General features: G+C 43.6%; 1 protein-coding gene across 24 annotated transcripts in view; it reads left to right on the top strand.

Annotated features, from left to right (window-relative positions):
• The window catches only part of SVIL (supervillin), a 162053-nt gene that overhangs the window by 128858 nt on the left and 20403 nt on the right, over positions 1-12792 (top strand). For 12 of the 24 annotated variants that reach the window (XM_039913938.1, XM_029078293.1, XM_029078295.1 and 9 more), the window contains 8 exons: positions 1211-1258; positions 1786-1863; positions 2785-2853; positions 7532-7682; positions 8698-8787; positions 8885-8971; positions 9658-9835; positions 11711-11883. In XM_039913938.1, the coding sequence (XP_039769872.1) occupies positions 1211-1258; positions 1786-1863; positions 2785-2853; positions 7532-7682; positions 8698-8787; positions 8885-8971; positions 9658-9835; positions 11711-11883 (874 nt within the window). The remainder of the gene's footprint in view (positions 1-1210; positions 1259-1785; positions 1864-2784; positions 2854-7531; positions 7683-8697; positions 8788-8884; positions 8972-9657; positions 9836-11710; positions 11884-12792) is intronic. The other 12 variants (XM_029078301.2, XM_029078306.2, XM_029078307.2 and 9 more) reach the window with 7 other exon arrangements.

Genomic DNA, 12792 nt, shown 5'->3' with positions numbered 1-12792 from the left:
TGACCTAGAAGAATTTGATTCTGTATATTCTGTAGTATGTACAATTAGTTCTACAGACAGCAAACTGTCATTTACTTTTTGCAACTGTTCTTAATCTTGATTTTGGAGGTGAAAATTGACATGTGATGCTCAATGCTCAAATCCATGTAAAAACACTGACCAAGGTGAAATGTAATTATGTGATTTTTTTAGTGACTCTCTTGCCCTCTTCACTTACCAACTACACACTTGAAGTTTTCACACCCTCCTTTGTTTATACCACATTAAAAGAGGACCAAGCAACAACTCAGTTCTCTTTTATTAAGATGAGTCTCAAATCATCATCTCATCACCAGGGAATCCAGAACTCGAGGCTTGGGAAAACCAGAATCTTGTTGATCATTGTTTTATTGGAAATTAATGGGTTAAGGGGTGGATGATTCAAAGATGGAACTGTGACTGATATTTTTTGACACAAATTCTGCTATTTTTATCTTCTGTGTACCCCAGCACTTAGCACACAGTAAGTGCTTAATAGAAATCCTGTATTATTATGTCTATAGGTAGCAGAATGCTTTGCCACCCTTGGCTAGTTTACTGTATTAAATACTGAAAGGTGGCCAAGTCTGAGAGTACTGTGTGGTATAGAATGGCCATGCTGAGGCAGGACCTGGGAAGTATATCAGCATTATGCCTTAACAGATGTATAGTGGGGGATAACATTCCCCAATTTTTCCATTATATTATATCCAAATTGTGAAATGAAATATGTGTTAAAACAGGCTGTGAACAACTTGTGGGACAGGGACTATGTTCAATATGCTTATATTGTTATAGCAACCCCAAGGCTTAATCCAGTGCTTGGCACACAGTAAGCATTTAACAAATACAACAGTAATAATAATTACTATTGTCGTTATTAACTGGGTACATCAGATGTGTTTCATAGGATTTATATATAATTTTGCTGGAATTACTTTAAGACTAGTACCTGTAAAGCCCAAGGGAATGAATCACTATAAGAAACGGGTGTTTGGCCTCTAGAGAAAAGGAGTAATGTACTGTTGTGAAGCTAGCTTCTCCCCAGAGTGTTTGTGCTACCTGCTAAGTGTGCACTGGGATGTTTCTGTTTGAGCCCAGGTCACTACTGATTTGAGAAATGAACTAGCCACCCTAACTGGACTGCCCTTTCCAACTCTCTGCTGTGTTTCCCATTTGTTTTAACCTATAGGAAGAAGGAGGAATAAGAGATGATAATGCCATTGCTAATCTGCTTTGGGTAAGCCTAATTGTATCTAACCCAGGGGTCATTTGAGGCCTTAGTTAACCAGACCCCAGTTTGAGTTCCCTTCCGGGAACCGTAATTTAATATTTACAGGCTGAACCTTTCCTATAGGCTCCTGGGACTCAAAAGGTTAGATCCTGCTTTGCTCCAGTGTAGTAAGACTGACAGTGTTTCCAGTGAGAGAATTTTCTCTAGAGTAATTACCTTCTTAGAATGGGTAAATAATTGTGTCCTGAGATGATCCGGACGGTTGAAGGGGAAAAAACTCCTGTCCTCTTTCTGCAGCTGGATTTAGCAGTGAAACAGCAGGGGGTCACTTTAGCCCCTGGAATCACCTCCCCAGAATCACACTCACACTCATTATGCTTGTGTGACATTTTAAAGACTGCTTAGGAACGAACCCGTTTATAGAAATGAGGTCTGAAATTGCAATGAGTAGATTAACTGAATTTCTTAGCATCTGATAAATCCTTTTTTGTTTTCACCTCTAATCCTCTTGCTCTGCTGTGCCCAATCTATAGGAACCTGTTTATGCTTCTACTTACTCTCCTGCTTTCCCTGCTCTACATAAATGCCAGTCTTTTGTACCCATTAATCAGGTGAGGAAAAGCATGCCCACTCTGAAAAAGCCTCATTGCAGTTTCCCAACAGTAGAAAAACAATCATCTTTCACTGGGAAGTGTGCTCTCTCTTTTTGGCATGTATATTCAGGGATCAATCCTACAGATATTTAGAGTTGGAGCCCAAATAAATAAATTAATTTTTCTCCTTTCATTTTCCCCCACATATGATGAAGAGGATGATAGTAATAATAAGAAGAAGGTTGGAGGTAGTCCCTGTCCCATGTGGGGCTCAAGGTCTTAGTCCCCATTTTACAGATGAAGTTACTGAGGCACAGAGAAGTGAAGTCACTTGCCCAAAGTCACACAGCAGACAGATGGCAGAGCCAGGATTGGAACCCAGGTCTCTCTGACTCCCAAACCCGTGCTCTATCCACTACGTCATGCTACTTCTTGAACTAGTTTCTCCAAGACTGCCCTTTTATCTCCCAGATTCTACAGGAAAATTGGGAGAGCCTGAGAAATGAGACCCCAATCTAGTCATCCTTAATGGGATAGTAGGAGTGAACCAGAAAGTGCTTACCATTTCCTAGGGGTTGAAGCAAATAGAGGATTTTCATTTTCTTTGTTTCTGAAGGAACTATCTGGAAGTCCGAAAGTAGAGTGCTCTAAAAGAGCCATCAGGTTCTGTTTAATGAAAACCCAGGGAACACATTTACCAAATCTGTGTATTGAACCAGGTGCTTAGTACAGTGCTCTGCACACAGTATGGCCTCAATAAATTCCTTTGATTGGTTCAAGGTCAGTGAGGAGGGTGTGTGTCCATATATGGCCCACTCTCTTAGAGCTGAAATGTTTTTCTTGCATTGCTTTTCTTTCATGGTTTGGTTTGATGGCACTGCCTGTCTCTAAACCTCTCTCTCCTCCTTTTTTTATGCTTCTTGTTTCTTTTCCTTTAAGGTCAGTAGTACTAATTTGAGAGACTCAAGGCCCCCGGTTTCTGATGAACGTCACCCTTGGAGATGGAAGGTGAACTCTTGTGTAAACTTCCTGTTTGAAAAGTAGAGAGGAAAATGAGATAAAAATAACCAGATTAACCCTAAAAAAACATTGGTTTGGACAACTGAGTTCTTTTTATACTTGTTAGTAAGGAAAGCCCTGGACAGTTAATCCTATTAGGTCTCTAGAAAGCAACCTTTTTTTTTCTCTGACACTTTCTCCAACAGAGTGTTTACTCATACCTAAAAAGTAACGTTCTGTCAATCGGTGATCAGAAAATGTCATAAAAATACTCAGGAAATGTCTTTCTCTGACTTCTCTCTTGGAATCATATTAGCCTGTTAAGAATCGGTGTTCGGTATATACTAGACATTAGGCACTTGGGAAACAGTAGAATACAATATAGATAAAATATGAAATTATGGAATAATAGAATAAAAAATCACAGTCCATGTCCTTGAGAACCAAAAGCACAGAAGAGAAAATTTGGTGTGAAGCTGTAGTCAGGGAATATTTGAAGTGAACTGTCCTGCCTCCACTGCCCATCATCAGTCAAGACTTTGACTCTGCTACCTGATTTGTATCAGACCTGCACCTGAATAAGAATTTCTCCTCCTCATCCCCAACTCCCTTTTCCCTTCCTCTCTCCCAGCAAAAATGAGACAGTGGCAGCGGAGACAAATAATGTTTAGTTGGGGATGAGAGTTGGCCTATTCTCTTGTTTAGGTGAAGGCCATATATTCACCTGAGCTAAGGCACATTTAAGGAGTCAGAGAAGCCAAACAGCATGCCTTGGCTGGATTCTGAAGGGCAGCAGAGTTTCTTAAAAGATATGGAAGTCTGCTTCCCCTGATTGCCTCAATTTGGCAACTGTTTTTTCACTCCATGCAGCTTATTTTAACTCACTGCAAATATAGTTGGGTTTTCTATATTAATTCAGGCAGCTTTAGTGCTTTGAACCCAGGTCTTCCTTAATCCACACCATCCTAATGAATTTCTGTTAATTCAACGTAACTTTGGAAACATTAGAACATGCAGGTCATTCTAATTATATGGAAGGCTTATCCCCAAATTTCTTATCGATATAAGGGAGGGAGGGAGAGGCAGGAGGGAGAGGCACACACTCCTACCCAGGTTAAACTGTAGTGATATTATGACACAATTAAATACTTAGAATGTATGAATTTTTCACTAAGCCCTGAAAAAAAATACAAGGATACTGGGGCTCACACCATCTCTGGCCTTCAGGTGCTTGCTTGCAATCTAAAGGAAGGTAGGAGTGGACAGGCATCCAGGAAAACAATAATTGGGTGAATTCAACCAAAACAACAATAATTTACTACTCACATAAGAACAGCAGTCTAATACCATTGGCAGAGAATGGTTGACAGTCCAAACTAAGGTGCCTGTTGAAGCACCCTAGATAATAATAATAATAATGATAATAATAATGGTATTTGTTAAGCACTTACTAAGTTCCAAGCACTGTTCTAAGTGCTGCATATCCCGGGGGTAGTGCCAGGCTGCCTGAGTATAGTTTCGAGTGTAACTAAGAGGTTCCATAGCCAAGTGTTTGCCCACCTGCTCCCTCTGTCTTGCTCGTCCTCCCCTTCCCTGTGTACACTTCTCACTTTCTCCATGAAGATATTTGCAACAGGACTGAATCTTCCGAACCAGTTCCTTACTTCTCTCATTTCCTAGTCCAGCCCCCGGACATCTCATCTACTGGATCAGGGGAACGGCAGCGGGACTGGTAGAAGTATGGAGAAAGGAAAGCAGAAAAGTCAGGCAAAGACAGTTTCATTAACAGTGGATGGGAGCCTTAAGGGTTTGTCTTTATATTTTGTTTCCAGAGATTGGGAAGAATCGTAGAGAGAGGCAGGTAATGAACCAGATTCTCCCTGGGGACAAGCTCTGCGTCTTTAGAGACTACATCAACCTGTTATGGGTTTTAATTTACCATGCAGGAATACACTAAAGGCATAATAATAATCATCACATCATAATAATGATAATTATGATGCTTGTTAAGCCCTTACTACGTGCCAAGCACTATTCTAAGCGCTGGAGTAGATACAAGGTAATCAGGTTGGACACAGTCCCTGTCCCACATGGGGCTCACAGTCTTAATCCTCATTTTCCAGATGAGGCAACTGAGACCCAGAGTCGTTAAGTGGCTTTCCCAAGGTCACACAGCAAAAATTGGCTATGTGCTGCCACCTAGTCTGGAAGGAGATTAGGCAGCTCCCTATCCCTAAGGTGCTGCATTGGCCTGAAGGAAGTAGCTCACCACAGGAAGAATCTTGTTTATCATGTACTGAAATTAAAACCAAAAGAGAAGATGACAACTTGGCATAATGGCAGTTTTGAATATTAGCTCATTGTTGAGGAAACGTTATTTATTGGAGAGGACAACTGATGGAACCTACGGATTCCCAAAATGATGGAGTCCACCTAAGAGAATTATAAATGATGTCTTCACATGCCTCAGGAAACCAAATAGGTTCAGAGCAGTAGACTCTTGGGAAAACTGAGGGGAGAAAAGGGCAGTGGTGGCTAAGCATAATACTTGGATTCTGGAAACTCTGTTCTTCTGAGTCATTACCCAAAATGTCCCAGCTGAGATTGAGGAGATATGATGCTTTCAAAAAGCATGGAGAACTCAGGTCTGACCCTTGAAATTTTAAAATTTTACAAATTGATCTGTAGGTAGAGATGGCAGCTGATAATGCCTTATCTTGCGGAGTTGGGGGTCGTGTGTTTATATGATGAGTCCTCTTTTTTTGCCTTAAAAAGCAAAAATCCACACTAATGGGAAGAGTTATTTCCAGGGTGCTTAGCTCAAAAAGAAACTCAGCATGACTGGCACTTGAGGAATCTGTGGAGTTGGAGCTGGAGAGACCTTTTGTGAGTAGTCGAGAGAGAAGGCTGGACATAAGAAAAAGGCTTTGAAAGTCTCTAAATTGTCAGAATTCTTCAAGTCAGCTCTGGCCAACTGTCTTGCTTTTTTTTTTCCTGCAGGGAATGGGGATGCTAAGTACTTGAGTAGGGAGAAGCATGAGTGGAAAGTTCCTAGCCTGTGAATGCCCCCCTCTAGTCCTGCCTCTAACTGTCCCTTCCCTAGCCTAACACTGTGCATTGGACTGATGGTGTCGGGGCAGGAGCCTGGGGCAAACCAAGAGAGCGAGCATCCCAAGGTGTGACAGAAGAAGAGGGAGAGGCCACCTGGGCTCACATTCAGCCTCCTGACCCCACCTGAGAGGGGTGCTGTCTTGGTTGCTGCTCAGAGTGACCTGATGCAAATGCAGCCCCTGCATCTAGTTGCTTGCAGTCTGATTGCTCCCCCCCACCACCCCAGAAAGGCATCCAATAGGAAAGAATCCCTTTTCCTGTTCCTCCCCCCTTTCCTCTCACTCCCACCCTCCCTACTCCCCGCAATCCTGCTTTCGGAAAGGGGACTGCAGTTGCTGCTCTGTGTCCGGTTTTGGCCTTTCTTGGAACACAAGCACATACACCTCAAGATCCTTTCCCGTCTGCCTGCTTGTTGCAAGGAAGCCGGATATGCCCGCCGGAGTGCTGGGAGGGGACAAGACACTGTGTGTTGTAAGGTCGTGTTATTTCCGATCTGGTGCCTCTCCCTCTCCCACCAATTGTGTGGATGAAAGGCGGCCCTGTGTGCTCCCTTCCTCTTTCTCTCCCACCCGGCCTGGATGTTGCTCTCAGAATGGAATGGGAAAAAGCAGCGTGGGAGGGATGCCTAGGGCACGGGAACTTCCAGGCCTCAGAGGGGACTAGGGTGAGGAAGCGGCCCTTCCTAGCAACGACGACAGCGCCCAGCTGTTCTGGGGAAACTGCTGTTCCAAGAAGACACTGGGCCCCCCAAGTAAAGAAATGGACCATCAGGGCCTAGTGTGGGAATTCAGTGCCAGATCCAACCCTCCAGGCTGCGGAGAACTTCTGCAGACAGAACCCGATGATAATGATAATGGTGGTATTTGTGAATCACTTTCCATTTGTCAAGTACTGGGGGAGATATAGGACAGTCAGATCAAAACAAAGTCCCCTCCCACAGGGGGCTCATGGTCAAAGCCAAGAGGGAGAATAGGGAAGCAGTGTGGCCTAGAGGAAAGAGCATGGGTCTGGGAGTCAGAAGGACCTGAGTTCTAATCCAGGCTTTGCCACTTGTCTGCTGTGGGACATTGGGGAAGTCACGTAACTTCTCTATGCCTCAGTTTCTTTAATTGTAAAATGAGGATTCAATACCTGTCCTCCCACCTACTTAGACTGTGAGCCCCATGTGAGACAGAGACTAATTAACTTGAATCTACTCCTTTGCTTAGAACAGTGCTTGACACGTAGAAGGTGCTCAGTGAATACCATTAAACAAAATAAGATATTTAATATCCATTTTACAGAGAAAACCGAGGCAGAGGCAAGGTCTCACAGCAGTTGGGAAACTTGGTGTGGCTAAAGGCCTGGATCTGTAGCGGAGCAGAAAAAGAAGACAGGTCAGGGACATGATGGGGGTGGGAGGTTGGCCTTGAGGATGTGTTAATTGTTTTCCCAGGTCTTCTCTCCTGAGTAAGCGCTCCACTTTTAATCTGCTTCTTGGGTCTTTAGCCTTCAAACTGCTGCAGGGTAACATGTGCCTTTTTTCTCACTCTCTCATCCCATCTCCTCCTACCTCCCCTCTTCTCCAACTCCCAAGCAGAGGATGGTTGACGGTCGGGAGAACCAAATGACAATTGAAGAGAGGAAGCAGCTGATCACTGTGAGAGAAGAAGCCTGGAAGACCAGGGGCAAAGGGGCAGCCAATGATTCCACCCAGTTCACCGTGGCAGGGCGAATGGTCAAGAAAGGTCAGTACGAGCCCCCGAGCCCAGAGGTCACTAGCTTTTTTTTTTACAAGACTTCTCTCCCAAATGAGCACTCAGCTTGCAATGTGCTGTGACCAACCTTCTCTAAGTAGATTTCGCTGCACCATTTTTCTTCAAAGATGGTGATCCTTATTACACCAGTCCAAGGGAGATCGAGCCAAGGCTGAAGCCAGCCCACGCTTTCCCATCTGCTCTTACTAGCTTAAAGATTTAGCCTTTACTCCAAGACCATCCTTGCCACAAATCACCGTAATTCATTGTCACAGTGGTATTTCCCATGCTTTGTTTTGTCTTTTTGTGTTATCTAGGTTCCAAAGAACTGGTCTAAGCACTGGGGAAGATATAAGATAATCAGGTTGTAAATAGTCGCTGTCCCAGTTGGTGCACACAGTCAGTGTGTGAGAGAGTAGGATTTAATCCCCATTTTATAAATGAGGAAACTAAGGCACAGAGAAGTTAAGTGATTTGCCCATGGTCATACAGCAGATAAGTGGCGGAGCCAGAATTCGAAACCAGGTCCTCTGGCTCTCCAGGCCCATGTTCTTTCTACTGGGCCATGCTGCTCTATGTGTTCTTTATTGTCTGCTTGTTTTGCTTGGAAAAGACATCCTCAGAACCTGAGGCATAAATAAAAAAATTAATAGAAAAATGCTTTGGGGCAGACGTTAGATCATGTAATTGCTCCCTGAGGGTCTGTATGGGCACTTTTCATTTGAGTTTTGAGGGCTGGGTGATGGGGGAGCTTGATCCTTGTCCTTTGGCCAATGATCCCATCATAAGACCTGTTTTGGGGGGTCTCTTGGGTTGCTCTTTGGGATTCATATATTCTGCAGGGAATTTTTGTGCTGCACATTTTGTGATCTCCCACTGAAGGAAGCCATCTGCGTCCGCTGGAAAATTTCCTGGAGGATGAAAAGTATGCCACTGGGCCACTGAGGTGCTTGAGCCCCCAGAAGTGAGGCTGAGACACTGAAAAGCATCTTCATTTATTCCACAGGTCTGGCCTCACCCACCGCCATCACACCAGTGGCCTCCCCTTTCAGCAGTAGAACGAAGGGCACCACGCCCATTTCCAAGCCCCTGGAAGGCAAGTAATCAAACATCACTGGGGCGGGTGACCAATGCCACTGGCCGCCACTGGCCTTCAGGGCTGCTCTCTTAGTCCCATCTCCTTTTTTGCATAGATATTGAAGCCAGACCAGATATGCAGTTGGAGTCAGACCTGAAGCTGGACAAGCTGGAAACGTTTCTGGGAAGGTTGAATAACAAAGGTAAGTTCCTGGAGTTCATTTCATTTCTCAGTTTGCCTTTTAGGAGGATGCAGAGTTGAACTTCAGAAATTTTAATTTGTAATCTATCAATCAGTCATATTTGTTGAGAGCTTACTGTGGGCAGAGGACTGTACTAAGCCCTTGGGAAAGTACAGTGTAACAGAGCCCCTACGGGGCTTAAAGTCTAGAGGAGCTATTATTTTTTATTATTTCTGCACCATTATTTCTCATTCGAAACCTGACTCCTTGTAAGTAGAGGGGGCAAGAGAAAGGGTTTCTAAAGAGCATCTTCATCAGATTGTACCCAGGACCAGCAATTTACCATTAAATTGTGGCTGGAAGATAGAATGCTGTGTAAACAGTATCTTGTAGTGACCCTAATAATAGAATTTACAGGTGGGGAAACTGAGGCACTAGGAGGTTAAGGTCCCACAGCAGGCCAGTAGCAGAGATGGGACTAAAACCCATCAAATGATTCCCAGCCTTGAGCTCTTTCTACTAGGCCACACTGCCTCCTATGTGTTGCAACTCAAGAAAGATAGTTTTTAATTTTGCTGTCTATTAAAAAAAATCCCCAAAACAAGAACCTTAGTTCTAGGAGCAATACATGAGTGGCATGCTTGGGAAAAATGGAAAATGTTTTGTCTTATTTTTAACTCAGTTTTCATTCTGTTTTGTTTCAATAGTTGCAGGGATGCAAGAAAGAGTGCTCACAGTCACTGGTAAATCTGTGAAAGAAGTGATGAAACTAGATGATGATGAAACCTTTACAAAGTTTTACCGTAATATGGATTACACGGTACCTCTAGGAGCAGTGGAACTGGATGAAGACTTTGATGCCATATTTGATCCTTACTCTCCCAAGTGAGTTTTTTTCCCCCATAACTATACATTTTTTCCAAAGAAATATCCAAGAGCAACTTCCCTTTCCTTCCAAGTAGGCACTTGAAAATCATTTTACCCAAGCCTCTTGTTCTAAGGGAAATTCAATGACTTCGAAATGTTTCTCCAGATTTTGAATGAACGTGATTATAAGTAAAAGGGCTTCTAGAAATGCTTCTCATTAACCACGCAGAATTTTTGCCTGGGCTTCTGAAAAGCTTTAGGATTGTCTGCGACAAAAAATAATTCAAGGATGTCCATCATTATCCCTTAATTCTAAGGTAGGAAGAGAACCTCAAGGCCATCAAATCCAGCCCCCTGTCTCCTTAAGCCATCAAGATTTAAGGGTCTTCTCATGCCACAACTTCCCAGTAGCCCATTCCAGGATTTAGTCACTTTTATCCTCTCAAAATTTTTTCTCACCAGTTGGACTTCCAAAGTTTCTTTAGCTGTAGTGTTAGCCCTCTTCTCTGGTTCTGTCATCTGAAAAGATGGTGATCATCGTAAAATTATCTTTCTGATCAATCAGTGGTATTTATTGAGTGCTTACTGGGTGCAGAGCACTGAACTGAGCACTTGGGAGAGTACAGTATAACAGAATTGGTAGACACGTTCCCTGCCCTTAACGAGCTTACATTCAGATCCTCAAGGACAGCCCCTTGCCTGGCTCCTAATCTGGTTAGTTAGCTATGGCATTTATGATGCTCCTCAATGCCAAGCACGGTGCCATCTGCTCAGACAGATACCATGAGCCTACCAACTCTGCTGTATTGGTTTTTCCCAATTGCTTAGTCTGGTGCTCCGCACACAGTAAATGCTTAATAAATTCTACTGATGAGTGATTGATACAGCAGGGCCTGGACTGGACGGTGGAGTCCCTAGGACCCAGGTCTTTAGCCTCTCCCCCCCGACTCAGCTATGGCTGTGACTGTTGTGAATATTGGGCGCTGAGCCATGAGCAGCTTAAGACTCTGCTTCCCTAGCCATAGTTTCCTATTCTTATTGTATTTATGATCAGTTGGAGGTTTTTAATGTTTCTTCTTTCCTCATGTCCCTGTTGCCAACCCCCTCCTCTAAATTCTTAAGATTGTAAGCCCCATGAAGGCAGGATTCGATCTATGTTCTTTTCCAACGATAATTTTTAAAATGATATTTACTAAGCAATTACTAATCAGGGCAATTACAATCTCTGTCCCACATGGGGCTCATAGTCTAAGTAGGAGGAAGAACAGGTATCCCCATTTTGTGGTTGAGGAGAGAGAGGCTCAGAGAAGTTAAGTGACCTGCCCAAGGTTACCCAGCAGGCAAGTCAGAAGGACCTGGATTCTAATCCCAGCTCTGCCAATTGCTTGCTGTGTGACCTTGTACAAGTCACTTCACTTCTCTGTGTCTCAATTTCCTCAGCTGTCAAATGGAATTACCTGTTCCCCCTCCTATTTAGGCTGTGAACCCCATGTGGGACAGGGACTGTGTCTGACCTAATTAGCTTGGACCTACCCTAATGCTTAGAACAATGTGTAGCATGTTGTAAGCGCTTAACAAATACCATATCAGTAACAACAACAACAACAAAAAAGAGGTGGAACTGGGATTAAAACCCAAGTCCTCTAGATCTTAGACCGTGCTTTATCCACTCCACCATGCTGCTTTCCATGCTTAGTACAGCCCTTTGTATCCAGGCACCTAATAAATATCATCACTACTACTGCTGCTACAAGATCATATCAGGCATCGTCCCTCTCCCAGCAGGGACTCACACTCGAGAACCAAGTAACCCCAGATGGAATGTTTTTTCCTCAAATCTGGGAGAATGGCTATTTGTCAGGGAAAGCTAACAAAACCTGTCTCGTCGCTTAGGTTGACCTCTTCCGTGACTGAGCACAAGCGGGCCGTCCGACCCACGCGCAGGGTCCCGTCTTCACGGAATCCCTTAAAGATGCTGGCTGCCAGAGAAGACATTCTTCAGGAGTATACAGAGCAGAGATTGAATGTGGCCTTCATGGAGTCGAAGCGAATGAAGGTTGAAAAGAGTGAGTGTTGTAGCCAGCAAGCTGCTTGTGCGTTGGGAATCGAATACTGTCGTGTGGAACTTGGTGGTTGAACAATTGTTAAAGCCACTATTGTTACGATCCCAAAGCAATTCATTTCTTGCTCCAAATCAACAGAAATATGTTTGAACTTTCTGGGGCAAATATGAAGGGCCTTTGGTGTGTCCAAAAGACACCCGAGTCCCAATTTCTCTCCTATTTGGTGGTTTCGTATAGTCTTATATGTTGCATCTCTTTAAGCATCTCACAAAAACCTGCCCTGAGCCTCTAGATTTCACTGGCCGGGTCTGAGAAAAATTGCTGCCACTAGCCTGTTCCGTATCTATGATAGGTGTAGCACTCCTTCCCTTACTCCCATCCATTTTTGGAAAGGTGCTCAGAGAAAACAAGTTCTTAGGTGAAGTGACTGAGATTTTTCCTTCTAGGAAGTTTAGTGTAAAGTTCAACTTCCCAAATTGCCCATGCTGTACAAATGGCATGGCTTGGCAAGTAATAACTGTCCTCCTCCAGTTGTAGACATGAATCCCAGGAATGTACTTTTCAGAAATGCACATTGGACAATCTTTCTCACTAATGCTGTGTTGAAAAATCTAGAAATGTTTGGTTCTTTCCTCAATAGAGTGTTGAAGTCAGCCTTTGCTCTCCCTCTATAAACCTTATATATGTGCTGGCTGGCATTATAAAAAAAATACAGCATCATATGAATTGAAATTCTAAGACTGCAAAGGACCACAAAGGGTCATATTGTCTATCCCCTGCCTTTTGACTCTAGATAACCTAACCCAGGCACACTGCCTTGCATCCGATTTTTAAAGACCTGTGACCAAAAAAGAATCAAAAGTACCTTGTTGCAGCATCTGCCAGTCATTAGGCATGGGTTTTGCTTGCTTT

This window comes from Ornithorhynchus anatinus, chromosome 13 (assembly GCF_004115215.2).
Source record: "Ornithorhynchus anatinus isolate Pmale09 chromosome 13, mOrnAna1.pri.v4, whole genome shotgun sequence".
Classification (NCBI taxonomy): domain Eukaryota; kingdom Metazoa; phylum Chordata; class Mammalia; order Monotremata; family Ornithorhynchidae; genus Ornithorhynchus; species Ornithorhynchus anatinus.
The sequence above is the reverse complement of the archived record's forward strand: the minus strand, read 5'-3'. Positions and strand labels throughout refer to the sequence as shown.